Source organism: Elephas maximus, chromosome X, assembly GCF_024166365.1.
Source record: "Elephas maximus indicus isolate mEleMax1 chromosome X, mEleMax1 primary haplotype, whole genome shotgun sequence".
In the NCBI taxonomy this organism is placed as follows: Eukaryota; Metazoa; Chordata; class Mammalia; order Proboscidea; family Elephantidae; genus Elephas; species Elephas maximus.
Window position 1 is genome coordinate 123158567 of NC_064846.1, and position 27443 is coordinate 123186009.

Here is a 27443-nt window from a genome sequence, read left to right on the forward strand (position 1 = left end):
AAGACTGAAAATGGAGGGATGGGGGCCTATGGAATGGATGGGTGAAGATAATGGGTAGAGGGAAGGGGTATTGAGTTGGAGGATGGGCTGTAGTAGTTGAGGGGTGGGGCCCTGAGGAATTGAGGGGGAGGCTCTGAAGTCAGTCAACAAATAACGTGTTGAGAGTCTCCACCCTTGGTGACCTGACATGGTTGTGGGGGAGACAGACAGCTAAATAAGTGAGAAGGTTCAGACACTGATGAATGCCATGAGGAAATCATGAAAAAGGTGATGAACCTGGGAGTTACTTTAGCCGAGGTTGTACAGGGAAAGCCCCAGAGGAGGTATTGAAGAAGCAGGGACTGGAATGAAAAGGAGTCATGCACGTGCGTATGGGGGGCGGGGGGAGGGAAGAGTGTTCTAGGCAGAGGGAACAGCAAGGGCAAAGACCGGGAGGTGGGGATGAGCTTGTCGTGTTCCCTAGGTTCCCATATTGCTGGAGCTGAGAGAGTGAAGAAGAGTGGTAGGAGGTCAGTTAGAGAGGTAAGGGGCAGGGGAAGATGGCAAAGGGTCTTTGGTGTATACCCATTGCCATGCAGTCAATTCCGACTCCTACCGACCCTATAGGGCAGAGTAGAACTGCCCCATAGGGTTTTTTTCCAAGGCTGTAAATCTTTATGGCAGCGGACTGCTGCTGAGCAGCTGGTGTGTTCCGACCGACCTTTTGGTTAGCAGCCGAGCCCTTAACCACTGCGCCACCAGGGCTTCTCTTTGGTGTGTAGTCTGAGTAAAAGGGCTGTTGCAGTAGACCGGGCAAGCAGTGATGCTGGCTTGGAACAGGGTGGTGTCGGTGGCGGTAACGAGAAAAGGGTAGATTCTGGAGAGAAGTACAGATCATTTCACTATAAATGAGGAAGTGCTATGGTAAAGGTTTGGGGGTTCAGAAAAGAGATGATACCTGAGCTGTGAGTAAGCCAGGTGAAGAAAGTGGGAAGGACATTCCAGGCAGGGGGATTTGCATAAGCAAAAGCCTGGAGCAGTGATGTGTTCAAGGTTGCTTCCAGAAGTTTAATAGGGCCAGACTGGACATGGTGATATCCCCACCTCCGCCCGCCAGACTGTTCTTCTCTGAGCAGCCAGAAGGATCTTGTTAAATCCTAAGTCAGGCCAAGTCCCTCCTCCGCTCAAAACCCTTCTGTGGGTCCCCCCTCACTCAGGGCAAAAACCAAAGTCCCCAGCATGACCCAAAACGCCCTCCTCCATCTGGCCCCTGCCACCTCTCTGACCTTGTCTTCTACCACTCTGTGCCTCACTCATTACACTTCAGCGTGATGATGTGGCCCCTGATGGCCTGCCCTGTCTTCTCTCCCCCAGAAGTGTGAGAGCTTCTTGCCACCTGAGTTCCGTTCCTTCGCTGTCGACCCCCAGATCACGTCTCTGGATGTGTTACAGCACATCCTCATCCGAGCTTTTGACTTGAATGGGTGAGTGAGGGGATGCCGGGGACTGGGCAGTGGGCTACCCACTGCAACAGGGGTTATTTCACTATTTTCTTGTGGTTGAGTTTTTTTTTTAATTCCGTTTATTAGATAAGAATTCTAATTCTTCCATTTAAAAAATATAAGACATATAGAATGGCTAAAGCTTTTCTGAGCAGCATATTGTGCTGTTCCAACATTGAGTTGGTATCATTCAAGTAAAAAAGAAAGAAATACAACATTGAAAAATAATATTCTTTTACTATGAAAGGAATGTAGTAAAGGTGATCCAATAGTACATGGAAATTATTGAATAATATCATTAGTATTACACACCAGTCAAATTTTGCTGAAGATCATTCAAAAGCAGTTGCAGTGGTTCATCTACAGGGAACTGTCAGAAATTCAAGCTGGATTCAGAAGAGAATGTGCAACCAGACATAACATTGGTGGTATAAGATGGATGAAAATGGAGAACACCAGGAAGATGTTTACGTGTGTTTTATTGACTATGTCAAGTCATTTGACTGCATGGATGATGAGAAATTATGGATTGCATTGGAAAGAATGGGAATCCCATAATACTTAATTGTGCTCATGAGGAACCTGTACATAGACCAAGAGGCAGTTGTTTGAACACAACAAGGGGATACTGCATGGTTGAAAATCAGGAAAGGTGTATGTCAGGGTTGTATCCTTCCACTGTACGTGTTCAAGCTGTATACTGAGCAGATAATCCAAGAAACTAGACTATATGAAGAAGAACCCAGCATCAGTATTGGAGGAAGACTCATTAACCACCTGCGATATGGACATGACACAACCTTGCTTGCTGAAGGTGAAGAGGACTTGAAGTACTTACTGATGAAAGTCAACCTTCAATATGGATTACTCCTAAATATCAAGAAAACAAAAATCCTCAGAACTGGTCCAGTAAGCCACATCATGATAAATGGAGAAAAGATTGAAGTTGTTACGGATTTCATTTTACTTGTATCCACAATCAATACCCATGGGAGCAGTGGTCAGGAAATCAAATGACATGTTGCACTGGGCAGTTCTGTCCCCAAAGACCTATTTCTAGTGTTGAAAAACGAAGATGTCACTTTGAGGACTAAGATGCACTGTCCCAAGCTACGATATTTTCTGTCACCTCATATGCATGCAAAAGATGGTTGGTGAATAAGGAAGACGGAAGAATTGATGGTTTTGAATGATGGTGTTGGCGATGAATATTGACTATACCATGGACTGCCAGAAGAATGAACAAATCTGTCTTGAGAGAAGTACAGCCAGCATGCTTCTTAGAAGTAAGGATGGTGAAGCTTCGTTTCATGTACTTTGGACATGTTATTAGGAGGGACCAGTCCCTCGAGAAGGACATCATGCTTGGTAGAGGGACAGTGAAAAAGGAAGACCCTCGACAAGATTGATCGACACAGTGGCTGCAGCAATGGGTTCAAGCATAACATCAATTGTGAGGGTGGGGCAGGACCAGGCAGTGTTTCGTTCTGCTGTACCTAGGGGTCGCTGTGAGTTGGAACTGACTTGATGGCACCTAACAACAACAACAAAAACAGTGTACATGCTAACAGCAAAAACACAAACACCACATAAATGTAAGACATACTCCCTATATCCCATCCTCTAAAAACTGCCTCCTTTAATAGTTCATGTTTTTTTTTTAATTTTAATTTTGGTAAAATACTATAATAAAAATTTTCTGTTTTTAGCATTTTTAAGTGTGCAATTCAGTGACATTAATTACATTCGCCACATTGGGCAAACATTACTATTATGTATTTCTAAAAGTTTTTCATCACCCCAAACAGAAACTCAGTACCGCTTTATCAGTAACTCCCGTCTCATCCCTCCAGTCCCCAGTAACCACTAATAAACTTTGTGTATTTTCTGGCATGGATTTAACCTTGTACATCAAAAATATGTGTGGTGAATCTTAGAAAAACTAGATGGTGCCCGGCTACAACCGATGACTGCCCTGACAGGGAACACAACAGAGAACCCCTGAGGGAGCAGGAGAGCAGCGGGATGAAGACCCCAAATTCTCATAAGACCAGACTTAATGGTCTGACTGAGACTGGAAGGACCCCGGTGGTCATGGCCCGCAGACCTTCTGTTGCCCCAGGACAGGAACCATTCCTGAAGCCAACTCTTCAGACATGGATTGGACTGGACAGTGGGTTGGAGAGGGATGCTGGTGAGGAGTGAGCTTCTTGGATCAGGTGGACGCTTGAGACTATGTTGGCATCTCCTGCCTGGAGGGGAGATGAGCGGGTGGAGGGGGTTAGAAGCTGGCGAAAAGGACACAAAAAGAGAGAGTGGAGGGAGAGAGCGGGCTGTCTCATTAGGGGGAGAGTAACTGGGAGTGTGTAGCAAGGTGTATATGGGTTTTTGTGTGAGAGACTGACTTGATTTGTAAACTTTCACTTAAAGCACAATAAAAATTATAAAAAAAATATGTGTGGTAAATCTTAATGTCTATGCCTGTGGTTATAATTCCACTTGGGATTATAACCTTTGTTATATTAGTGAGACAGTATTAGTGTAGGGTGTATCTTAAGTCAATCTCTTTTGAGATATAAAACAGATTAAAAGCAAGCTAGCACGCTATGATGCGGGAAGAGAGATGCCAAGCCACATGAAGTTCATCGAGGAGCAGAAGCTCAGAGACAAGGACCTTCCCCCAGAGCCAACAGATAGAAAGCCTTCCTCTAGAGCTGGCACCCTGAATTTGGACTTCTAGCCTCCTAAAGTGTAAGAAAATAAGTTTGTTTGTTAAAGTCATCCAGTTGTGGTATTTCTATTACAGCAACACTAGATAACTAAGACATTTACCTATTCTAGATATTTCATATAAGCGGGATCATACAATATTTGTCCTTTTATTTCTGACTCATACTCAACATATGTTTTCAAGGTTCATCCATGTATTCATGTTGTAGCATGTATCAGGACTTCATTTCTTCTTATGACTGAATAGTATTCCATTATATGAATATACCTCATTTTGTTTATCCATTCATCTGTTGATGGACAGTTGGGTTTTTTCTACCTTTTGAATGTTTTGAATAGTGCTGCAGTGAACATTGGCAGATGTTTCGTAGGGCTTTTGTTTTGTTTTACTGTTACAAATAATCCCAAGGAGAGTAGCCATGTATGCATATCTTGAAGTATTTGGAGAAGTCTAGTCATAGCATGAAGGAGCCATGGTGGCGCAACAGTTAAGTGCTTGGCTGGTAACTGAAACGGTGGTGGTTTGAACCCACTCAGCAGCTCCATGGGAAAAAAACCTGGCAATCTGCTTCTGTAAAGATTACAGCCATGAAAACCCTATGGAACAGTTCTGCTCTGTGACATTGAGTTGCTATGAGTTGGAATAGATTTGATAGCAGTCAACAACAACTGTCATAGAATAAATTCTTAGTAGTATTGCTGGTTAGGGGTGTGTACTTTTAAAAATTTTAACAGATGTTTCCAAAGTGCTCTTCAGATAGGTTTTTATCAGTGTTTTCATCACTATAGCTTTATATTTTAATGTCTTCCTTTAAAAATTTTTTGTTTTCCTTTAAATTTTATGAAAAAAAAATTGCTATTGTAAAATACATGTGTCTTAGTTATCTAGTGCTGCTATAAGAAAAATACTAGAACTGGATGGCTTTAACAAATAGAAATTTATTTTCTCCCAGCGTAGGAGGCTAACCCATTGCCATCAAGTCAATTCCGACTCATAGCAACCCTATAGGACAGGGCAGAACTGACCCATAGAGTTTCTAAGGAGTGACTGGTGGATTCGAACTGCTGATCTTTTGGTTAGCAGCTGTAGCTCTTAACCACTGTGCCACCAGGGCCCCTAGCAGTTTGAGTTCAGGGCATGGGCTCTAGGGGAAGGCTTTCTCTGTCAGCTGTGGGATAAGGTCTTTGTCTCTTCAGCATTTTTCCTGGTTCCTTGGAGATTTCCATGTAGCTTGGCATCAGTCTACCCTCATCTTTACTTTGCTAGGTTGTTTAATCTCCTTTATATCTCAAAAGATATTGACTCAAAATACACCTTACACTAATTATGCCTCGTTAACATAACAAAGACCACAGATTTCCAAATGGGATTATAACCACAGGCATAGAAGTTAGAATTTACAACCAGGGCTTCCAACCGGTTCATTCTCATTTGGACCCTCGCTGAGAATTTGCATCCCTAACAAGTTCCCTGCTGATAATTTGCATTTCCACCCTAGACATACTCAATCAGAATCTACATTTTAACAGGATCCTCAGGTGATTCTTAAGTATAACTTCCTAGGAACTTGTTAGAAATGCAAGTTCTCAGTAGGGAACTTGTTAGAAATGCAAATTCTCAGCAGTTTGAACAGAACAAACTGGTTTACAGCCCTGTTTAGAATACATATTTTGGGAGGACATAATTCAACCCATAGCATCAGGTATAGTAGACTATATGATATTCTTATTCAAAATGGTCAGTACCAGTCCAGTTGACCTTATTAATGCCTAGGATATCAATCTTCAAGTGTTCCATTTTATTTTTGAGAATTTTCAGTGTTCCTTGATTCACACTTTATGCATTCCACATTCTGATTACAAGTGGATATTTGCAGCTGTTTCTACTCGTTTTGAGTCGTGCCACATCAGCAACTGAAGGTCCTGAAAGCTTTACTCCATCCCCGTCATTAATGTCGACTCTGCTTTGAGGAGGCAGCTCTTCCCCAGTTGTATTTTGTGTGCCTTCCAACCTGAGGGGCTCATCTTCTGGCACTTTATCAGACAGTGTTCCGCTGCTATTCATAAGGTTTTCACTGGCCAGTTTTTTCAGAAGTAGATCACCAGGTCCTTCTTCCTAGTCTGTCTTCGTCTGGAAGCTTTGCTGAAATCTGTCTACCATGGGTGACCCTGTTGGTATTTGAAATACCAGCGGCATAGCTTCCAGCATCACAGCAACACCCAAGCCACCACTCTGTGACAAACTGACAAACAAGTGGTAGATTGAATCCATAATATCACCTTTATTGTTTTACTGAACCCTCCCCACATATCTTTAGGTCCCTTCATTGAAGTCTTTTCAAAATTCCAGTTGAGTGTGCCTCTCGTTTCCCCCCAGACCCTGAGTGATTCAACAGTAAATATATACTATCAGGAATTGCTAATTGTTATTAAGGAAAACAAAGCAAGTTTCAAGGATAGTGATGGGGTGCTATTTTGGATAATCAGGGAAGGTTTCCAGAGATGATCTTTAAGTGGAGAGGAAGAAAATGAAAGAGGTAGCCATGTCAATAACAGCCATGCAAATATGAACTATACACATATCTTGGGAAGAATGTCCAAGTATAGGGGGGATAGCAGGTACATTGGCCCTGAGGTGGAATAATGCTTGGTGTGTTTGAGGAACATCAAGGAGGCTGGTGTTGATTGGAGAGAACAGAATGAGAAGGCTGGAGAGTTGCAGGGCAGGAATTAGATTCACCTGAAAAATGGGGAAAAGTGGGGACCAGAGAAAGGCAGTTCTGGCTTGAAGTCCCACAGTCAGGCCATCTTGACTCAATCTCCTTGGCCTCTCCTGCACGTGTAATGTTTTTGGGAACAGGAAGGCCAGAACCCACCACATGCGCCAGAGAGAACGCACAACCCCAAGGGGAAGTCTGCCGAGTGGCTGTGGTGCTTGGCCTGCCCGTTGGGCTCGGGCACCTGCCCTCCGTGGGGTCAGCATTATCTGCCACTCAGGAGCTTCAGTCAGCCTTCTCACAGAAGCCAGAGGGATCCTGTTGCAACCCAAGTCAGGCATATATTCCTGCTCTCCTCGGAACCTTCACTCAGAGAAAAAGCCAGAGTCCTCACCATGGCCCATGAGGTCCTACAGGATCTGGTTGGGTCCACATCACTTTTCTGACCTCACATCCCACCGCTCTACCCCTCACGAACTCCGCTTCAGCCCCACTGGACACCTATTTTGTTTTTTTTTTTTTAAGGCTCTTCTTTTTTATTGTGCTTTAGGTGAAAGTTTACAGCTCAAGTTAATTTCTCATACAAAAATTCATACACATATTGTTGTGTGACTCTAGTTGCAATCTCTGTAACGTGACAGCACACTCCCCCTTCCCACCTCAGGTTTCCTGTGTCCATTCAACCAGCTCCTGTCCCTTTCTGCCTTCTCGTCTAGCCTCCGGACAGGAGCTGCCCATTTAGTCTCGTGTATCTACTTGAACTTACCTGGTGGCATAGTGGTTAAGTGCTACAGCTGCTAACCAAGAGGTCGGCAGTGCAAATCTGCCAGGCGCTCCTTGGAAACTCTATGGGGCAGTTCTACTCTGTCCTGTAGGGTCGCTATGAGTTGGAATCAACTCGACGGCAGTGGGTTTTTTTTTTTTTTTGGATCTACTTGAACTAAGAAGCACGCTCTTCATGAGTATTATTTTATGTTTTATACTCCAGTCTAATCTTTGTCTGAAGTGTTGGCTTTGGGAATGGTTTTAGTTCTGGGTTAACAGAGAATCCGGGGGCCATATCTTCTGGGGTTCCTCTAGTCTCAGACCATTAAGTCTGGTCTTTTTATGTGAACTTGAATTCTGCACCCCATTTTTCTTCTGCTCCATCAGGGACTCTATTGTGTTGCCTGTCAGGGCGGTCATTGGTGGTAGCCAGGTACTGTCTAGTTCTTCCGGTCTCAGGCTGATGGAGTCTCTGGTTTATGTGGCCCTTTTGCCTCTTCGGCTAATATTTCCTCATGTCTTTGGTGTTCTTCATTCTCCTTTGGTCCAGATGGGTTGGGACCAATTGATGCATCCTAGATGGTTGCCCACAAGCTTTTAAGACCGCAGACGCCACTCACCAAAGTGGGACGCAGAACATTTTTTCAATAAACTTTGTTATGCCAGTTGACCTAGATGTCCCCCGAAACCATGGTCCCCAGACCCCCAACCCTGCTACTCTGTCCCTTGAAATGTTTGGTTGTGTTCGGGAAACTTCTTAGCTTTTGTTTTAGTCCAGTTGTGCTGACTTCCCCTGTATTGTGTGTTGTCCTTCCCTTCACCTAAGATAATTCTTGTCTACTATCTAGTTAGTGAATTCCGCTTTCCCTCCCTCCCCACCCTCGTAACCATCAAAGAATGTTTTCTTCTGTGTTTAAACCTTTTCTTGAGTTCTTATAATAGTAGTCTCATACAATATTAGTCCTTTTGCGACTAATTTCACTCAGCATAATGCCTTCCAGATTCATCCATGTTGTGAGATGTTTCGCGGACTCATCATTGTTTTATTCCATTGTGTGTATGTACCATAATTTGTTTATCCATTCGTCTTTTGATGGGCACCTGGGTTGTTTTCACCTTTTTGCTATTGTGAACAGGGCTGCAGTGAACATGGGTATGCATATATCTATTCATGTGATGGCTCTTTTTTCTCTAGGATATATTCCAAGGAGTGGGATTGCTGGATTGTATGGTACTTCTATTTCTATCTTTTTAAGGAAGCACCAAATAAATTTCCAAAGTGGTTGTATCATTTTACATTCCCACCAGCAGTGTGTAAGTGTTCCAGGCTTTTTTTTTTTTGAGTTTTTTGGATTAATGCTACCCTTTTTGTGGTTAGATGGTGTCTCATTGTAGTTTTGATTTGCATTTCTCTAATGGCTAATGGGAAGCCCTGGTGGCATAGTGGTTAAGTGCTACAGCTGCTAACCAAAAGGACGGCAGTTCGAAGCCACCAGGTGCCCCTTGGAAACTCTATGGGGCAGTTCTACTCTGTCTTATGGGGTCACTATGAGTCGGAATCGACTCGATGGCAACAGGTTTACTTTTTCGTTTTAATGGCTAATGATCGTGAGCATTTCATGTATCTGTTAGCTGCCTGAATGTCTTCTTTGGTGAAGTGCCTGTTCATATCCCTTCTTATTTTTTAATTGGGTTATTATTTATCTTTTTGTTGTTGAGGTTTTGCAGTATCTTGTAGCTTTTAGAGATTAGATGCTGATTGGATTTGTCATAGCCAAAAAAATTTTTCCCAGTCTGTAGGTTGTTCTTTTACTCTTTTGGTGAAGTCTTTGGATGAGCATGTTTGATTTTTAGGAGTTCCCCATTATCTAGTTTCTCTTCTGGTGTTTGTGGATTGTTAGTAATTTTTTTTTTAATTTGTATTGTGCTTTAAATGAAAGTTTACAAATAAAGTCAGTCTCTCATACAAAAACTTACATACACCTTGCTATATACTCCTAATTGCTCTCCCCCTAATGACACAGCACACTCCTTCTCTCCACTCTCTATTTTCGTGTCTGTTCAACCAGCTTCTGACCCCCTCTGCCCTCCCATCTCCCCTCCAGACAGGAGCTGCCAACATAGTCTCATATGTCTACTTGATCCAAGAAGCTCATTCTTCACCAGTAGCATTTTCTATCCCATAGTTCAGTCAATCCCTGTCTAAAGAGTTGGCTTTGCGAATGGTTCCTGTCTTGGGCTAACAGAAGGTCTGGGGACTATGACCTCCGGGGTCCTTCTAGTCTCAGTCAGACCATTAAGTCTGGTCTTTTTATGAGAATTTGGGGTCTGCATCCCACTGCTCTCCTGCTCCCGCAGGGGTTCTCTGATATGTCCCCTGTCAGGGTAGTCATTGGTTGTAGCTGGGCACCACCTAGTTCTGGTCTCAGGCTGATGTACTGTCTGGTTTATGTGGTCCTTTCTGTCTCTTGGGCTCATAATTACCCATTGATGCATCTTAGATGGCCACTTGCTAGCGTTTAAGACCCCAGGCGCCACTCTCCAAAGTAGGATTCAGAATGTTTTCTTAATAGATTTTATTATGTCAGTTGACTTAGATGTCTCCTGAAATGATGGTCCCCAAACCCCCACCCTTCCTACGCTGGCCTTCAAGGCGTTCAGTTTATTCAGGAAACTTTGCTTTTTAGTCCAGTTGTGCTGACCTCTCCTGTATTGTGTGTTGTCTTTCCCTTCACCTAAAATAATTCTTATCTACTATCTAATTAGTGAAAACCTTCTCCCTCCCCTCCCCTCTCGTAACCATCAAAGAATGTTTTCTTCTCTGTTTAAACCATTTCTCCAGTTATTATACTAGTGCTCTTATGCAATATTTGTTCTTTTGCAACTGACTAATTTCACTCAGCATAATGCCTTCCAGATTCCTCCATGCTATGAAATGTTTCCCGGATTCATCATTGTTCTGTATCGATAGGTAGTATTCCATTGTGTGAATATACAATAATTTATTTATCCATTCATCCGTTGATGGGCACCTTGGTTGCTTCCATGTTTTTGCTGTTGTAAACAGTGCTGCAATGAACATGGGTGTGCATATATCTGTTCGTGTAAAGGCTCTTAATTCTCTAGGATATATTCCAAGGAGTGGGATTGCTGGATCATATGGTAATTCTATTTCTAGTTTTTTAAGGAAACGCCAAATTGATTTCCAAAGTGGCTGTACGATTTTACATTCCCACCAGCAGTGTATAAGTGTTCCAGTCTCTCCACAACCTCTCCAACATTTATTATTTTGTGTTTTTTGGATTAATGCTAGCCTTGTTGGAGATGGAATCTCATTGTAGTTTTGATTTGCATTTCTCTAATGGCTAATGATCGTGAACATTTCCTCATGTATCTGTTAGCTACCTGAATGTCTTCTTTAGTGAAGCGTCTGTTCATGTCCTTTGTCCATTTTTTAATTGGGTTATTTGTCTTTTTGTAGTTGAGTTTTTGCAGGATCATGTAGATTTTAGAGATAGATGCTGATTGGAAATGTCATAGCTAAAACCTTTTTCCCAGTCTGTAGGTAATCTTTGTACTCTTTTGGTGAAGTCTTTGGACGAGCATAGATGTTTTGATTTTTAGGAGCTCCCAGTTATCTAGTTTCTCTTCTGCATTGTTAGTAATGTTTTATATACTGTTTATGCCATGTATTAGGGCTCCTAGGGTTGTCCCTATTTTTTTCTTCCTTGATCTTAATCATTTTAGATTTTATATTTAGGTCTGTGATCCATTTTGAGTTAGTTTTTGTGCATGGTGTAAGGTATGGGTCTTATTTCATTTTTTTGCAGATGGATATCCAGTTATGCCAGCACCATTTGTTAAAGAGACTGTATTTTCCCCATTTAACTGACATTGGGACTTTGTGAAATATCAGCTGCTCATATGTGGATGGATTTATGTCTGTATTCTCAATTCTGTTCCATTGGTCTATGTATCTGTTGTTGTCCCAGTACCAGGCTGTTTTGACTACTGTGGCGGTATAATAGGTTGTAAAATCAGGTAGGGTGTGGTCTCCCACTTTGTTCTTCTTTTTCAGTAATGGTTTACTTCTCTGGGGCCTCTTTCCCTGCCATACGAAGTTGGTGATTTGTTTCTCCACCTGCTTAAAAAATGTTGCTGTAATTTGGATCGGAATTGCATTGTATCTATAGATCACTTTTGGTAGAATAGACATTTTTATGTCTTCCTATCCATGAGCAAGGTATGTTTTTCCACTTATGTAGGTCTCTTTTGGTTTCTTGCAATAGTGCCTTGTAGTTTTCTGTGTATAGGTCTTTTACATCTCTGATAAGATTTATTCCTAAATATTTTATCCTCTTGAGGGCTACTGTAAATGGTATTGATGTGGTGATTTCCTCCTCGATGTTCTTTTTGCTGGTGCAGAGGAATCCAACTGATTTTGTTTGTTTATCTTGTATCCTGATGCTCTGCTGAACTCTTCTATTAGTTTCAGTAGTTTTCTTGAGGATTCTTTAGCGGTTTCTGTGTATAAGATCATGTCATCTGCAAATGCAGATACTTTTACTTCTTCCTTACCAATCTGGATGCCCTTTATTTCTTTATCTAGCCTAACTGCTCTGGCTAGGACCTCCAACACAATGTTGAATAAGAATGGTGATTAAGGGCATCTGTGTCTGGTTCCTGGTCTTAAGGGGAATGCTTTCAGACTCTCTCCATTTAGGATGATGTTGGCTGTTGGCTTTGTGTAAATGCCCTTTATTATGTTGAGGAATTTTCCTTCTATTCCTATTTTGTGAGAGTTTTTATCATGAATGGGTGTTGAACTTTATCAAATGCCTTTTCTGCACAATTGATAAAACCATGTGGTTCTTGTCTTTTTATTTATATGATGGATTACATTGTTTTTCTAATGTTGAATCATCCCTGCGTACCTGGTATGAATCCCACTTGGTCATGGTGAATTATTTTTTTGATATGTTGTTGAATTCTCTTGGCTAGAATTTTGTTGAGGATTTTTTCATCTAAGTTCACGAGGGATATAGGTCTCTAATTTTTTTTTTGTGTGGTGTCTTTACCTGGTTTTGGTATCAGGGATATGCTGGCTTCATAGAATGAGTTTGGGAGTATTCTGTCTATGCTCTGAAGTACCTTTAGTAGTAGTGGTGTTAACTCTTCTCTGAAAGTTTGGTAGAACTCTCCAGTGAAGGTGTCTGGGCCAGGGCTTTTTTTTTTGTGGGGAGGTTTTTTATTACCTTTTCAATCTCTTTTTTTGTTATGGGTCTATTAAGTTGTTCTACCTCTGTTTGTGTTAGTTTAGGTAGGTAGTGTGTTTCTAGGAATTCATCCATTTCTTCTAGATTTTCAAATTCGTTAGAGTACAGTTTTTCGAAGTAATCTGATAGGATTCTTTTAATTTCATTTGGGTCTGCTGTAATATCGCCCATCTCATTTTTTATTCAGATTATTTGCTTCCTCTCCTGTTTTTCTTTTGTCAGTTTGGCCAATGGTTTATCAATTTTGTTAATTTTTTCTAAGAACCAACAATTTGGTCTTGTTAACTGTTTCAGTGTTTTTCTATTTTCTATTTAATTCCGTGCTTAATTTTAATTATTTGTTTTCTTCTGGTGCCTGAGGATTTCTTTTGTTGCTGTCTATTTGTTCAAGTTGCAGGGATAATTCTTTGATTTTGGCCCTTTCTTGTTTTTGGATGTGTGCATTTATTGATATAAATTGACCTGTGAGCGCTGCTTTCGCTGTGTCCCAAAGGTTCTGATAGGAAGTGTTTTCATTCTCATTGGATTCTACGAATTTCTTTATTCCATCCTTAATGTCTTCCATAACCCCATTATTTTTGAGTAGGGTTTTTATTGTTCAGTTCCAAGTGTTTGATTTCTTTTGCCTGCTTTTCCTGTTACTGTTTTCTACTTTTATGGTCTTATGGTCAGAGAAGTTGCTTTGTAATATTTCGATGTTTTGAATTCTCCTAAGGCTTGCTTTATGACCTAATATGTGGTCTATTTTAGAGAATGTTTCATGTGCACTAGAAAAGAAAGTATCCTTGGCTGCTGTTGGGTGGACTATTCTGTATATGTCTATAGGTCAAGTTGGTTGATTGTGGCATTTAGATCTTCCGTGTCTTTATTGAGCTGCTTTCTGGATGTCCTTTCCTTCACTGAAAGTGGTGTGTTGAAGTCTCCTACTATTATTGTAGAGCTGTCTATCTCACTTTTCGGTACTGTTAGAGTTTATGTATCTTGGAGTCCTGTCATTGGGTCCATAAATATTTAATATGGTTATATCCTTCTGGTATATTGTCCCTTTAATCAGTATATAGTGTCCTTCCTTGTCCTTTGTGGTGGATTTAACTTTAATGTCTGTTTTGTTGGAAATTAATACTGCTACTCCTGCTCTTTTTTGATTGTTGTTTGCTTGATATATTTTTTTCCATCCTTAGAGTTTTAGTTTGTTTGTGTCTCTTAAGTCTAAGGTGTGTCTCTTGTAGGCAGCATATAGATGGATCATGTTTTTTAATCCATTCTGCCACTCTCTGTCTCTTTATTGGTGCATTTAGTCCATTTACATTCAGCGGAATTATAGATAGGTTTGCGTTTTTTTTTTTTTTTGCGTTTAGCGCTGTCATTTTGATGTTTTTTTGTGTGTTAAGAGTTTCTTTTTCCCACTTAATTTTTTGTGCTGAGTAGTTTATATGTCTTTTCCTCTTATGCATTTTTGTTGATTTTGTTTTTGCTGAGTCTCTTTTTTTCTTATGTTTTATTTTAATGAGTAGGATAATCTCCTTTGTGGTTACCTTAATATTTGCCTGTATTTTTCTAAGTTTAAACCTAACTTTATTTCTTTATATCGCCTTGTCTTTCTCTCCATATGAAAGATCTGTGACTGTATTTCTCAGTCCCTCTTTATTTTAATGTTGTCTTCTTTACATAATAACATGTTTCCCTGTTTTGAGTGTTTTTTTTTTAATCTTGATTTATTTTTGTGATTTCCCTGTCTGGTTTGACATCTGATTGCTCTGTCCATTGTTCTAGTCTTGGGTTGATATCTGATATTATTGATCTTCTAACCAACTAACTCCTTTTAGTATTTCTTGAAGTTTTTGTTTGGTTTTTACGAATTCCCTAAACTTCTGTTTATCTAGAAATGTCTTAATTTCACCTTCATATTTGAGAGACAGTTTTGCTGGATATATGATTCTTGGCTGGTAATTATTTTCCTTGAATGCTTTATATAAGTCATCCCATTGCCTTCTTGGCTGCATCATGTCTGCCAAGTAGTCTGAGCTTATTCTTATTGACTCTTCTTTGTAGGTGACTGTTCATTTATCCTTAAAAAAAAAAAAATCCTTAGCTGCTGTTAAAAATTCTCTCTTTATCTTTGGTTTTGGCAAGTTTGATGTAACATGTCTTGGTGACTTTCTTTTAAAATCTACCGTATGTGGAGTTCGATGAGCATCTTGGATAGATATCTTCTCATCTTTCACTACATCAGGGAAGTTTTCTGCCAACAATTCTTCAACAATTCTCTGTATTTTTTGTTATCCCTCCCTGTTCTGGTAGTGCAGTCACTTGTAGGTTATTTCTCTTGATAGAGTCCCACATGATTCTTAAGGTTTCTTCATTTTTTAAAATTCTTTTATCTGATTTTTCTTCAAATATATTGGTGCCAAGTGTTTTATCTTCAATCTCACTAATTCTGCCTTCCACTTGCTCAATTCTGCTCTTACGTCCTTCTAGTGCATTATCTAATTCTGCAATTTTATTGTTAATCTTCTGAATTTCTGATTGCTGTCTCTACGGATTCTTGGAGCTTATTAAATTTTTCACTATGTTCTTCAGTAACCTTTTTAATTTCTTCAACTACTTTATCTGTGTGTTCCTTGGGTTGTTCTGCATATTGCCTGATGTCCTTCCTAATCTTGTTTCTGGTGTCTTGAAGAGTTCTGTATATTAATCTTTTAAATTCTGCATCCGATAATTCCAGGAAGGCACTTTCATCCAGAAGATTCATTGACTCTTTGTTTTGAGAGCTTGCTGAGGCAGTCATGCTCTGTTTCTTTATGTGACTTGATATTGACTGTTGTCTCCGAGCTGTCTGTAAGTTATTGTATTAGTTTATTTTATGTTTGCTTACTGTATCCTAGCTTCTTGCTTTGTTTTGTTTTGATATGCCCAAGTGGGTTGCTTGAGTGAGCTAGCTTGAATATTTTCACCTTTGAAGCTCTGATGTCCTGTCACGAGATGGCTAGAGGTGTTATCAAGTATATCTGTCTAGGAGTCCATTCACTTTTCTTGTATGAATTCATCTCAGGTGCCCAGGTAGCTGATCATCAAGTGTGTGGTACAGGCTCTGTTGTACAGTCTTAAAGGGGTAGGGGTGATTTGTCTAGGTACCAGTATCTGGTTGCAGCAGGGGGTCACGCTCTTATCAAGGCAGGGGGCTGAGAACTGTCCCCCGAGTATGTGTGAGGAAAGTGTGTCCCTGTTCCCTAGAGCGTACAGGTGGGTGGGTTCTGCAGAGAGACCATGGGCACCCAGTGCTTTTGATTGTAAGGACTGGGAGGTACCAGTTTTCCTTGGACCCTATCATGGGTGGCTGGGTGACCTGAGAGGAGCCACCAGTCCTTATGCACCTGATGTGGGTAGGTGAGAATCGTCTTTAATAGGCAAAGTGGTGTCAAACATCAAACACCCACCTCTCCACTGCACAGCTGAAATAGGTGTAGTCTGCCAACAAGGACCTATTCTTCTGAAATAGGCCCATACAGGTGGAAAGGTACTGAGAGTCCATGGACTATTTATGTCTGGACAGGAGCTGCTTCTGTCCTAAGCTCCCCCAGTTAAGTGGAGCTGGCAAATTTTATTTTCCCCCAACTGTGAATTTATTCCTACTCCAAGGCTGTGAGGATGGTTCCGAGTGCTCAACAGGGCCTATCTCAAGCCCAGGGAAATCAGCAGCCACTGAGGCTGGCTTGGGGGTGGGGGGCGCAGTAAAATATACGCAGCTACTTAGCTTTTACCGAGAGCATTGGTCTTCTCTGGTTCCATAGGTGAGTAGGCTGTGTGGCTGGCTGCTTCTCCCTGAGGAAACTGCGGCCGGACACTACCACCAGCCCTCTGCAGCCACTCCCGGGACTGGTGCCTGAGGGATCTCTGTGATTCAGGTCCGGTAACTCTTCTCCACTCCTGAGCCATGTCTCTCTCCCCCTCCGCTCAGTCCATTTTCTGACTTTGCCTTTGATGTTCAGGGGTCCTAGCTTGTCCGAAATATACTCGTTTCACTTGATTTTTTGGGTCTTTGTTGTAAGAGGGATAGCAGGAAGGGTCTAGCTATTCTGCCATCTTGGCCCCGCCACTCGAGTAATGTTTTGTATACTGTTTATGCCATGTATTACGGTTCCTAGCATTGTCCCTATTTTTCCTTCCATGATCTTTATCATTTTAGATTTTATATTTAGGTCTTTGATCCATTTTGAGTCAGTTTTTGTGTGTAGTTGAGGTATGGGTCTTGTTTCATTTTTTTGCAGATGGATATCCAGTTATGCCAGCACCATTTGTTAGGCTGTCTTTTCCCCATTTAACGGACTTTGGGCCATTGTCAAATATCAGCTGCTCACAGGTGGATGAATTTACATCTGGATTCTCAATTCTGTTCCATTGGTCTATATATCTGTTGTTGTACCAGCACCAGGCCGTTTTGAGTACCATTGCGTGGACATCTGTTCTTTACATATGGTAAGTATGCTTTTACCTCAAAGCTTTTTTACTGGTTGTTCCCTTTGCCTGGGATGCTTTTCCTGCAGACATTCCCCCCTCCTGGGGTCACAATGACTTGGTTATGGACCCTCCTAGGGATCACACAGACTGGGGTGTAGATGCTCCTTAGGTCACTGGACAGGGGCACAGATACTCCTGGAATGTCACACACTGAGCTGTGGACACCTCTGTGGTCATAGATTGGGATGTGGATACTCCTAATGTCACATAGACGGGGGTGTAGATATTTCTTGGGTCACACAGACTTGGGTATGGACAGCCTTTGGGTAAGAGAGTATACATTTCTAAAGCTGTGGTATTAAGCCAAAACAAAACTGTTCTGTCCTTGTAGCTTGTCACTTTCTGTCAGCTTTTGTTTGCTGAATTGTAGAAATTAAGGACTGCAGTTAAGGCACACATCCTGACATTTGAGAGGGATTAACCTAAAAAATGTGTTCTGGAAACCCTTTGACATCTGGTGAAATCTGTGGACTCCTTCACAGAATATTTTTAAAAGGGCATGCATGCACATACTCATACAGGATTACAGTGGAGACCAATTAAATTGGAATAGTTATCACTATATATTAAAATGAAACAAAATTGGGATATAGTAATATAAGGACTTCTTTATTAGTATATCAAGTAACAAGAACTACCATATTCATAGTAGTAACGGATGTGGAGAACATTACAAGATACCTGCAACAATTGTAATGTAACATAAAAAAGGACTGATTTGTATTGGTGAAAAAGTTGCAGGTACTGCTTTTACTACTGTGATTTATTGCCAGCATTCATGATTCAAAGTGGAATTAAATTTCAGTTATATTAATGAAAAATAAAGATGTAATATTTTCCTCCATCAAGTTCATGGATACCCCTGACTTCTATCCAGGTTAAGAATCCCTGCTTTAGGGATAAATTCGGGACATAATTAGGACACCCCTGGAAAGGTTTACCTAGAGAAGAGGTAAGACCTCAACTCTAGAATTTCCATTGCAGTGCAGATAGACATTCTGCAATGTTTCTTTGTTGTTTATGTGGTTGTTGCAGATTCCCACTTGGGGCTTGAATGTTCAGGCCCTGTTGATGAGATGATGATATCTGAAAACAAGTTCATCAATGCAAGTTCTGGCTCTCCTGACAGCGAACAGCTTCTGAGTTGAATCAGCTTGCCAGCAAATTGAAGGTCAAAGAAAAAGAAAGTTTTAAACAAAAACATTTTCCCACTTCTACTAGAATTACTGTTCACTAAGCTACTAATATTTTTATAAGTTTTTCCCCTGCTTTTACTACATAAAAACATAATGCATAAAACATATGTTCAGTTTAAGGAGTAACTCTAAGGTGAACAATGCATCTGTTACTTTGTATAACTGTAGTGTTCATCGTCATCTCTGTGTAGTTCTCCATTGTGAACAATTTAATTACCCATTCTACAGTTGATGGATGCCTGGGTTGTTTCTAGTTTGAGGGTACTACATACAGTGCTGCTATAAATATTCTAGTACTCACTTCTTAAGAGTGGAATCGTATATATGCAGCATTAGTAGATAACGCCTAACAGTTTTCCATAGTGGCCACACAATTTTACATTCCCACCGTCAATATATGATGGTTCCAATTGTTCCATATTCTTCCAAACATTTATTATTGTCAGTATTTTTAGTTTTAGCTCGCATTCCCCTGATGAGCATCTTTTCATGTGCTTATTGGCCATTCTTATTATTTTTTCTTATCTGTAGGTTTTTTATATTAAGGATACTATACATAGGGATTATAAATATCTTTTCCCACTGTGATACGCCACTTCAGTCTTTTAAAGGTGTCTTTTTTGTATGAAAAACTTAGTCTGAATAACCTGTAACTGTCAGAAAGGGATCCATTACATCCTGAGGATGAGAATTCCTCCAGTACTCATAGATTTAGCCCACTCTGCTACAGGTCAGCCGGCTTCCTTGGTGTTCCTTAAATACTCCAGGCACAGCTCTACCTCAGGGCCTTTGCATTTGCTGTTTCCATTACCTGGATGCTCTTCCTCTAAACACATGGATTCTCTCCCTCATCTCCTTCAGATCTTTGCTCAAACATTACCTCCTCAATGAGGCCTTCCATGACCACCCTTACTGCAGACCACCACCTCTTTACTCTGCTTTACTTCTACTTTTCATATCCTTTATTACCTTTACATATTATTTATCATCATGCAAGTAAAATTTAAATATATAGTGAAATGCAAACTCTAGGCAGATAGCTATAGTAAATACTGTGGAAACTCTTGCATTCCGAATGTCTTACTGTTTTTTACCTCTTTCCCAAACTATAAGTTCCATGAAGGCAGGGATATTTGTTTTGTTCCCTGCTATATCTTCAAACCTAGAATAATGCCCGGCACACACTATGTGCTCAATAAGTGTTTACTGAATGCCTGAATATGTAATTTGTAAAATGCTTAAGGCAGTTCCTGGCATACAGCAGGTGCTTAATAAAGGTTTGTTGATTGAAATCTTATTAGTTGTCCTAAAAATTTCAAAGGGGAAATTCTGAGCTTTTTCTTAAAGGTGCCCTTTACTCATGCTCTTAGATAAAAGGCAAACTTACCTTAACGTGTTAAGGTGAACAATTCATATCACTGTCTTCCACCTACCCAAGAAAAATAAGAGAGACTCAGATACTTGGCTGAGCTTTTCTGTTTATTATGCCTGGTTTTACCCATTGCATTCTATAGCTGTTGGGAGGCAGGGAAGAGAATTTTGGCCCCCAAAACCACATGATTTGGGGGCAGAAAGAGGCACGCTGGGAGAGGGTCACTGTGGGTTCACAGAAAGGGTACTGAGGGCCCTGGCCATGTTTCCAGACCTCAGAGGCCAGCAGGGTGTGGCGTGGTGGGGCAGCCAGGGGTTGGGGCAAGACATCCACTATGCTGATAGGGGTCTCCTGGGGACGAATCTCCTTGGCCAGCCGCCCCTTCTTCTTCAGTGTGCAGGCCTCTTGGTACGGTGGAGAGATGGGGGGCTGCATGGGCGGAGTGTACTTGTACTCTGAGCCGTCCTCTAGCTGCAGGAACATATGGGGGTAATGGTGAGGACCTGAAAACTCAGGACAGCTGCTCTCCCCACTCCCTGCCTACTGCTGGCCAGGCACTCACATCCAGTGGGTAACTGCGGTCGGAATCATAGGCGCTCAGGTCCCCGCAGGTCACAAACGGCACAATGATGCGGGTGGGGCCATCCAGCTGGTTGAAATCTGGGTCTGAGGAACAGGGAGACAGAAGACTGAGGACTGGGCTGGGATGCCTGGGACCAGTCATGACCCAGGCCACAGCATGGCTACCAACTCCTCCAAGAGGATCCCTGCCCAGCTCTCCCCAGATATTCCCTATCTACTCTTACCATTCCTCCACCAGAAACCCTTCACTTGGTTCAGATCACCTCCTCAGGGAGGCCCACCATAATCACCCCTTCTAAAACACTGCCGCCCACTCTACTTTTTTTCCACAGCACTTATCTACACTTGACATTCTATTATATGCTGTTTGTACCTTGTCTCACAAATGTAATCTCCACAAGAACAGGCTCTTTGTCTTTTTTCCCCAGAGAGGAGGCTAAAAACCCTCATGGGGCAAAATTTCCACATAGAAGTGGAGTTTCCACCTGGGGGTGAGACTGAGAGGTTTCCTAGGATAGAATTTTCTTAAGCAGGCAGTCTCCACAGGGCAGGGCTCTGAATCTTTCTGGGAGAGAATTTCCATCAGGTCAAAGAGCAACCACCAGGGGACTGGGACAAGATATCCATAAGGGGGTAGAATTTTAACCAGAAGGTAGGGCTGAGGATCCTCCCAGAACAGCATTTCCACTAGGGGTGGGGCTAAGGACCCTAATGAGGCAAAATTCCCACAATGGGGTAGAGTTACCACCAAAAGGTAGGGCTGAGGATCCTTTTGGGATAGAATTTCCACAAGGAGGCAGAGGCTCCACTGGGAGTGGGACTGAGGGTCCTCATGAGACATAATTTCCATAAGGGAGTAGAGTTTTCCCAGGGATAGGGCCCAAGGCTCTGGCTCTCACCGTAAGAATGGTCTAGCAGAGGTTTGGTCAGGTCTGGTATGAAGCCCTCAGGAGGGTCATAACCCCGACAGACAGCGAAGGCCTCTGTGGATAGAATCTGGAGTGAGGGGTGACTGCCATCTCTGCCCGTACAGGATGCACCCCCAAGACTGCCACCCACCTACCTGGCCCCTCCACCCCACTGACCAATGCTGGAGTTACGGCTGCTCCTGGGCTTGGCACACACCACACTGGAGAAGAAGACCCGCAGCTGGCTATAGATCAGCGTCACATCACGGCCTCGGAATATCTGTGGGGTGGGGAGTCAAAGATAGGAGGGTGAGGGCGGCCCTCAAGGACTCCTCTCTACCCCTGACCAAGCTTCCCTAGACTCACCTTGGCCACAAAGCAGCCCCCTGGTTTCAAAACGTGTGTAGCAATGTTCAGAGCCTGTGGGCAGGACAGATGGCTAAGGCTGAGATGGAGACAGCCAGAAAGGAGCCAAACTGGGGCAGGGACAAGCCAGGGTTACTCACAGCTAGGAGGAGCTGGGCCTGCATGTACTCATCCACATCATGGAGGCCAGTTACTGTGGCAAGAGGAACAGTGTTAGGGGGCCCTTTCAGTTCTATGTATCTTCTTGTACCAGAGAGGTTCCCAGAGGTTAGAAAGCTAAAAATATTTCCTAGGCTCTCTTACTGCTAAGGTTCTGGATGCAAATTAATATCTAACCAATTGGAAGCATACGCTGAGCTCCTAACCCTTCAAGGAACTCATTTATTTTCAAAAATAACCTCATGTGCAAGTACCATTACCACTTCCATCTTCAGCTCAAACTGCAGCTCTGAACTCCAGACTCATAGATCAAACTTGACATCTCAGATTCAACACGTCCAAAACCAAACTCCTGACTTTCCTTCCTGAACTTTCTCCTACCATCTTCCTCATCTCATTTGATCCTTACAGTTGTTCAGGCCAAAAACCTGAGTTACCCTTGACCCCATCCCCACATCCAAGCCATACCATGAGCAAATCCTGTCAGCTCTGCTTTCAAAAATATATTGAATCCACCCTCTTCTCATCTCTACCACTGCTTCCACCATCACGACTCACCTGGACTAATGCAGACTCCTTCCTCCTCACTGGTCCCCGTGCTTCCACCCGCACCCCTTACATTGCTCAGTAGCTAGAGGAACCCTGTTACAGCCCAAGTCAGGCATGACACTCTTCTACTTAGAATCCTCTCATGGTTTTCTCCAAGCCCCCATCTCACTCAGAGAAAAAGCCAAATTCCTCACTGTGGCCCTCACCTACAGGATCTGGCCCCTGTCACCTCTCTGACCTTATCCCTGACCCCTTCTCCCCCTCACTCATTCTGCTTCAGCTATACTCTTCCTTCTCATTCTCCTACATATACGTCAAGCACACTCCCGGCTCGAGCTTTTGCACTGGCTGTTCCCTTTGTCTGTATGGTTCTTCCTCTAGACACATCCATGGCTCACTCTCTCATCTTTAGGTCTATGCTCTAAAGTCAGTGAGGCCTTCCTCATCCACTTTATTTAAAATGCCAGTATGCACTCCCCACTTCCCCTCCCTACTTTGTTGACTTCCCCATGGTACCTATCACATTTTAACATGCTACATAGTTCAATCATTTATTTTGCTTCTTTTCCATCTGTGCCCAGCTCCATGAGGTCACGAATTAGTGACATTTTATTCACTAATGTTTTCCCAATACCTAGAACAGTGCTTGCACACGGTAGGTGCTCAGTAAATGTGTTCTGAATGGATGATTGACTGAATAAATGGAAAAATGAATGAAGAGTAAAATGGAATTGGACAGTTGCACAGGGATAAGAGGCACAGGTGGACAACAAACACAAAACAGAAAGGTGGAGGGGGGGAGGGAGAAGACTGAAGCAGAGAGCAGACAGCAGAGGTGGGAAGTTGCCAGATATGGGGAAAGGCTGACAGCATAGGGAAGAGGCAGTGAGAAGTTAAGAGATCAAAGAAATCAACAGTGGTGGAAGATCCCGAGAAAGACATACACAGGGCCCCCCCACCCTGCTGCTTACCATCAGGAGCCCCATCACACACCACTAGGTCTGCAGGGCAGCCCTCAAAATGCTGAATTATCTCCTTGGCAGTAGATAGCTATGGAAAGAGGGAGAATGAGTGGCTCCAGGGCTCCCCCAGCTGCTGCCCTTGAACCCCACCTGCCCAGGACCCCACCCCAGGCAAATTCTCAGGCTTTGCCTGTCTTTGGGGACCTAGTCTCATCTTTTTTTTTTTTTTTGCTGTTTCTCTGTGACGACAGCTGCTAGCCCTGTTTCTCCACTGTTACTCCCTCTCAGCTACTGTATCTCTCCTTCTTTCACTTTCTAGTTCTCTCTGTCTCTTTCCTATTTTCTATAGCCTCCAGATGGGGGGCCTTCACCTAGGATACACCCTGACTATCCTGGCCATGCTCTCACCTGGGTGATGTCCCCCTGTATCTGTAACACACCTGGCAGCGGAGCCATAGCCTGCAGGTCCACGGCCACCACATGTCCACCCCTGTGGACAACATGGCCCATGTCAGTCCAGTCTTCATACCCAGAACCCCCCACCCAGCCCCCCTCCCTGTCCCCCACCAAGGAACCCCACACTCACCCAATTTTCTGGCTCAGCACCTGGCTCCAGCTGCCCGGGGCTGCGCACAGGTCAACGGCCCGCATCACGCCTGGGCACACACAGGAAGGTGTATTAGTCAGCTGCACCTGACTCTCCAACTCAGGGACCCTGCACAGTTCACCCCTCTCCCCTGGGGAAGCACACATCTATCCATTGTCCATGCACCCAACTCTTCCTCGGGATTCTGCCCATCTTCCTGCCGGCCTGTCTGCCCCAGAGATCCTCCAATTGAGCCCACCTACCACAGGGAGCCCTACAGACCTAGCCAACTTGTCTATCCCCCTTGAACCGGCCCCCTCAGCAACTCGCCCGCCAGGTGGGGACCTTGGAAGAGTTGGAATTCCTCATCGAGCTGTAGTAGCTTGAAAGCACTGCGGGCACGCCAGCCATTCTCCTTGGCCAGGCGGTAGTAGACATCCCGCTTGTCCTTTGATGTCCGTCCCATCTCACGTACTCTGTTTGCCCAGGGACCTGCCAACAGTAAGCTGATGCCAACCTGTATCAGTAACTGGGTAGAGGGGCCACTACCTACCTCTGTGGGGGCTGGAAGAACCACATAAACCAAATCAGGCTCAACTGACTCACATGACAGCCCATTCAGCAGCAGGGAAGACTAAAGCCCAGTCACTGATGCCAATGACCTCAGTGACCCAAACAACACCATTACTGGGCCTTCAGGCTCTATTACTCATTTCACAGATCACCCATCCCTGATCTCACACAATTCCCATCACTGACCCCAGAGACCCCTATCACTCACCCCACAGACCCTCCATCATTCACCTCAGAGCTCCCCATCACTCACCTCACAGACCCCCCATCACTCACCCAACAAATCCCTCATTACTCACCTCACAGACCCATCATTTACTCCACAGACCCCATCACAATCCACAGACCCCCATTACTCACCCCATAGATGCCCACTCCCCCAATACTTATCTCAGAGATGACCCATTACTGACCCTGGCAACCCCCCATCACTGTCATCTGCACTCCACACATTAAACCCCATGATTCGCACAATCAGCCCTTCTTTGACCACCTCATCCCCATTAACATCTCACTGACCACACTCCCAATTGTTCCCATTGCCCCTGGATTCATATGCCCTCATTAGCCCACCATTAATACCCTGCTTTTTTCATCCCATTACCCTCCTAAAACTACCTCATTGCACTCCCCAGCCCCTTAGTCTTCATCTCTCTCTGCCCACCCCATTCTCCATTAATTCCTTAAATGATTAAACCAAAACCAGTGTCATCGAGTTGATTCCAACTTGTAACGACCACATGCCTGTCAGAGTAGAACTGTGATCTGTAGGGTTTTCAGTAGCTGATTTTTCTGAAGTAGACTACCTGGTCTTTCTTCCAAGGCACCTCTGGGTGGGCTTGAACCACCAAATGCTGCCTGGTCCTGTTGGTATTTATCAACCCCGCTTAATGCCTAAAGGATCATGCCATATTAGACTCCCATTAAGCTCTCAATTATTATGATTTATCAGCCCCCATTAACTCATTAGCCCCCGATCAATCTCATAGTTCATACCCCCGTTAGTCTCCTGTAGCCTCTCTGTTACTCCCTTGACACCAAATTCTCATCAGTTCCCAATTCTCCCCTCACTGCCCACCCTGCCCTCCACTAATCACTGGATGACCATGCCCCAACAGTTTACTATTTATTACTCTCTCCTCATTAATTCCTGGATGATCAAGTCATGATAGTCCTACTAACCCTTTGACTACAATACCCCATCAGTCCCTCATTATCTCTTCTTTGATCACTGCTCCCATCAGTCCCTTGATTATCACATTAGCCCTCCATTAACCCCTCGACGATCACCTCCATCGGTCTCTATTATTCGCTCTGTAGCCTCACCATTACCTTTTCGATTAGTATGCCCCATAGCTCCCCATCAACCTGTTAAATACCATACCTCCTCATCAATCCCTTGATCACACCCCCATATCCACCTTCCATTACCTTCTAGTTGCCCACTCTACCACCCCTTCGTTTATCAATCGCTGAACACACCCAAACCGGCCCTAATGAACCTGTTGATTAAAAACACTCCTATTAACATCCCCATCGGACCTCCATTACCCAACTGCCCATTAACAACTCTCTGACCACACCCCTAGTGCCTCCGCATCCAAACCAAAAAACCAAACCCATTGCCGTGGAGTGGATTCCGACTCATAGCGACCCTATAGGACAGAGTAGAACTGCCGACCCTATAGGACAGAGTAGAACTGCCCCATAGAGTTTCCAAGGAGCGCCTGGGCGGATTCGAACTGCCGACCTTCTGGTTAGCAGCCGTAGCACTTAACCACTGCACCACCAAGGTTTCCTCCCTGCTCATCAGTGCCTCAAAAATTATGCCCTCATCGGAACCTCCAAGCCCCCCTCAGGCGGCTCCGCTGATATCTGGACCCCGAGCCTATGCCGAAGAGTAGTCCCCTTACGCACGGAAACCTTGGGTCTGGAGCCCACCTAGTGCCGGCTGCCAGAGCTAGGCCGCCGCCAACGCCCAGGACGGACCTCTTTCCTTCCCCCGCCGGCTGGACAGCGCAGGCGCGCCTCGACAGAACCTAGGCCTGGATCCACATCCTCCTTGCCCCGCAGCCTACCTTAGCTTTCAGAGTGGGAGGAAGGAGTCTGGTCCGTGAGCAGCCCGAGCCTCGGCGAGAGCGCAAAAAGGAGAGAAATGGTAGGGCTTCAGTTTGTGCCCTTAGTTGACCCGAATGCTCGTCGCACAGGCTTAAGGACGAATGCAGCAAGGTACGGTTGGCAATCGGGTTCGCTGAGGCTCCAGCGCGGCCTGGACTCGACCTGAACGTGCAACGTGAGTTCCGTCATCTTGTGTTGACGTGGCTGGTCATGCGAATTGCCGTTCCCAGCATGCAACGGGCACGACCAAAGCTGCTGAATTCGCTCACTGGGTAGCTGAAACATCGCGAGGCACAGGAACTGATTGTTTGTTCTTTTGTTCTAATGCTAAAATCGATTTCCTTCCTCACTACTCTTGGACCGTGGCGTTAGTTGAGCCTGCGGACTACGTTTCCCAAGATGGGACGAGCACGATGGTACCCATTCATTTTACATGTGTTGCGAGGCGGAATTATCGATAGGAATAACCCGTTGCCTTCCAGTCGGCTGGTGGGTTCGAACCCAGGGCTCCTCGTGAGAATAAGGAGGTTTTTTTATGCTAAGTATGCGAGCGCTCTGAAGCTTCCAGCCTGAAGTTCGAATCCT

General features: G+C 43.7%; 2 protein-coding genes across 3 annotated transcripts in view; one reads left to right on the forward strand and one right to left on the reverse strand.

Moving 5' to 3' along the window:
* SLC38A5 (solute carrier family 38 member 5) overlaps window positions 1-27443 on the forward strand; it is a 48621-nt gene that overhangs the window by 737 nt on the left and 20441 nt on the right. Inside the window, exon 2 of the mRNA XM_049871317.1 lies at window positions 1354-1463. Within this exon, the coding sequence (XP_049727274.1) occupies window positions 1354-1463 (110 nt within the window). The remainder of the gene's footprint in view (window positions 1-1353; window positions 1464-27443) is intronic.
* Window positions 18135-26909, reverse strand: FTSJ1 (FtsJ RNA 2'-O-methyltransferase 1). 2 transcript variants are annotated; one of them, XM_049871315.1, is made up of 13 exons: window positions 26819-26909; window positions 24498-24673; window positions 24168-24237; window positions 23990-24071; window positions 23591-23669; window positions 22052-22104; window positions 21912-21965; window positions 21723-21825; window positions 21537-21620; window positions 20618-20721; window positions 20329-20526; window positions 20071-20112; window positions 18135-18640 (listed from the first exon to the last, which is right to left on the reverse strand). In XM_049871315.1, exons 2-12 carry the CDS (start codon window positions 24631-24633, stop codon window positions 20080-20082), a joined length of 996 nt encoding a protein of 331 aa, XP_049727272.1. In that variant the 5' UTR covers window positions 24634-24673; window positions 26819-26909; the 3' UTR covers window positions 18135-18640; window positions 20071-20079. The 2 variants fall into 2 exon arrangements, with proteins under 2 accessions (XP_049727272.1, XP_049727273.1); XM_049871316.1 differs by having other exon boundaries at window positions 18139-18640; window positions 24513-24673.

Excerpts from the sequence above, each read along its gene's own strand:
- FTSJ1 (XM_049871315.1), bottom strand. The coding sequence starts at position 24,633 with ATGGGACGGACATCAAAGGACAAGCGGGATGTCTACTACCGCCTGGCC. Across the intron at positions 23,670-23,989 it reads TACAGGGGGACATCACCCAG|CTATCTACTGCCAAGGAGAT; the intron begins GTGAGAGCATGG and ends CTCTTTCCATAG. Across the intron at positions 20,113-20,328 it reads ACACCCTGCTGGCCTCTGAG|GTGGAAGACAGTGATATGAA; the intron begins GTCTGGAAACAT and ends TTTCTTGGGTAG.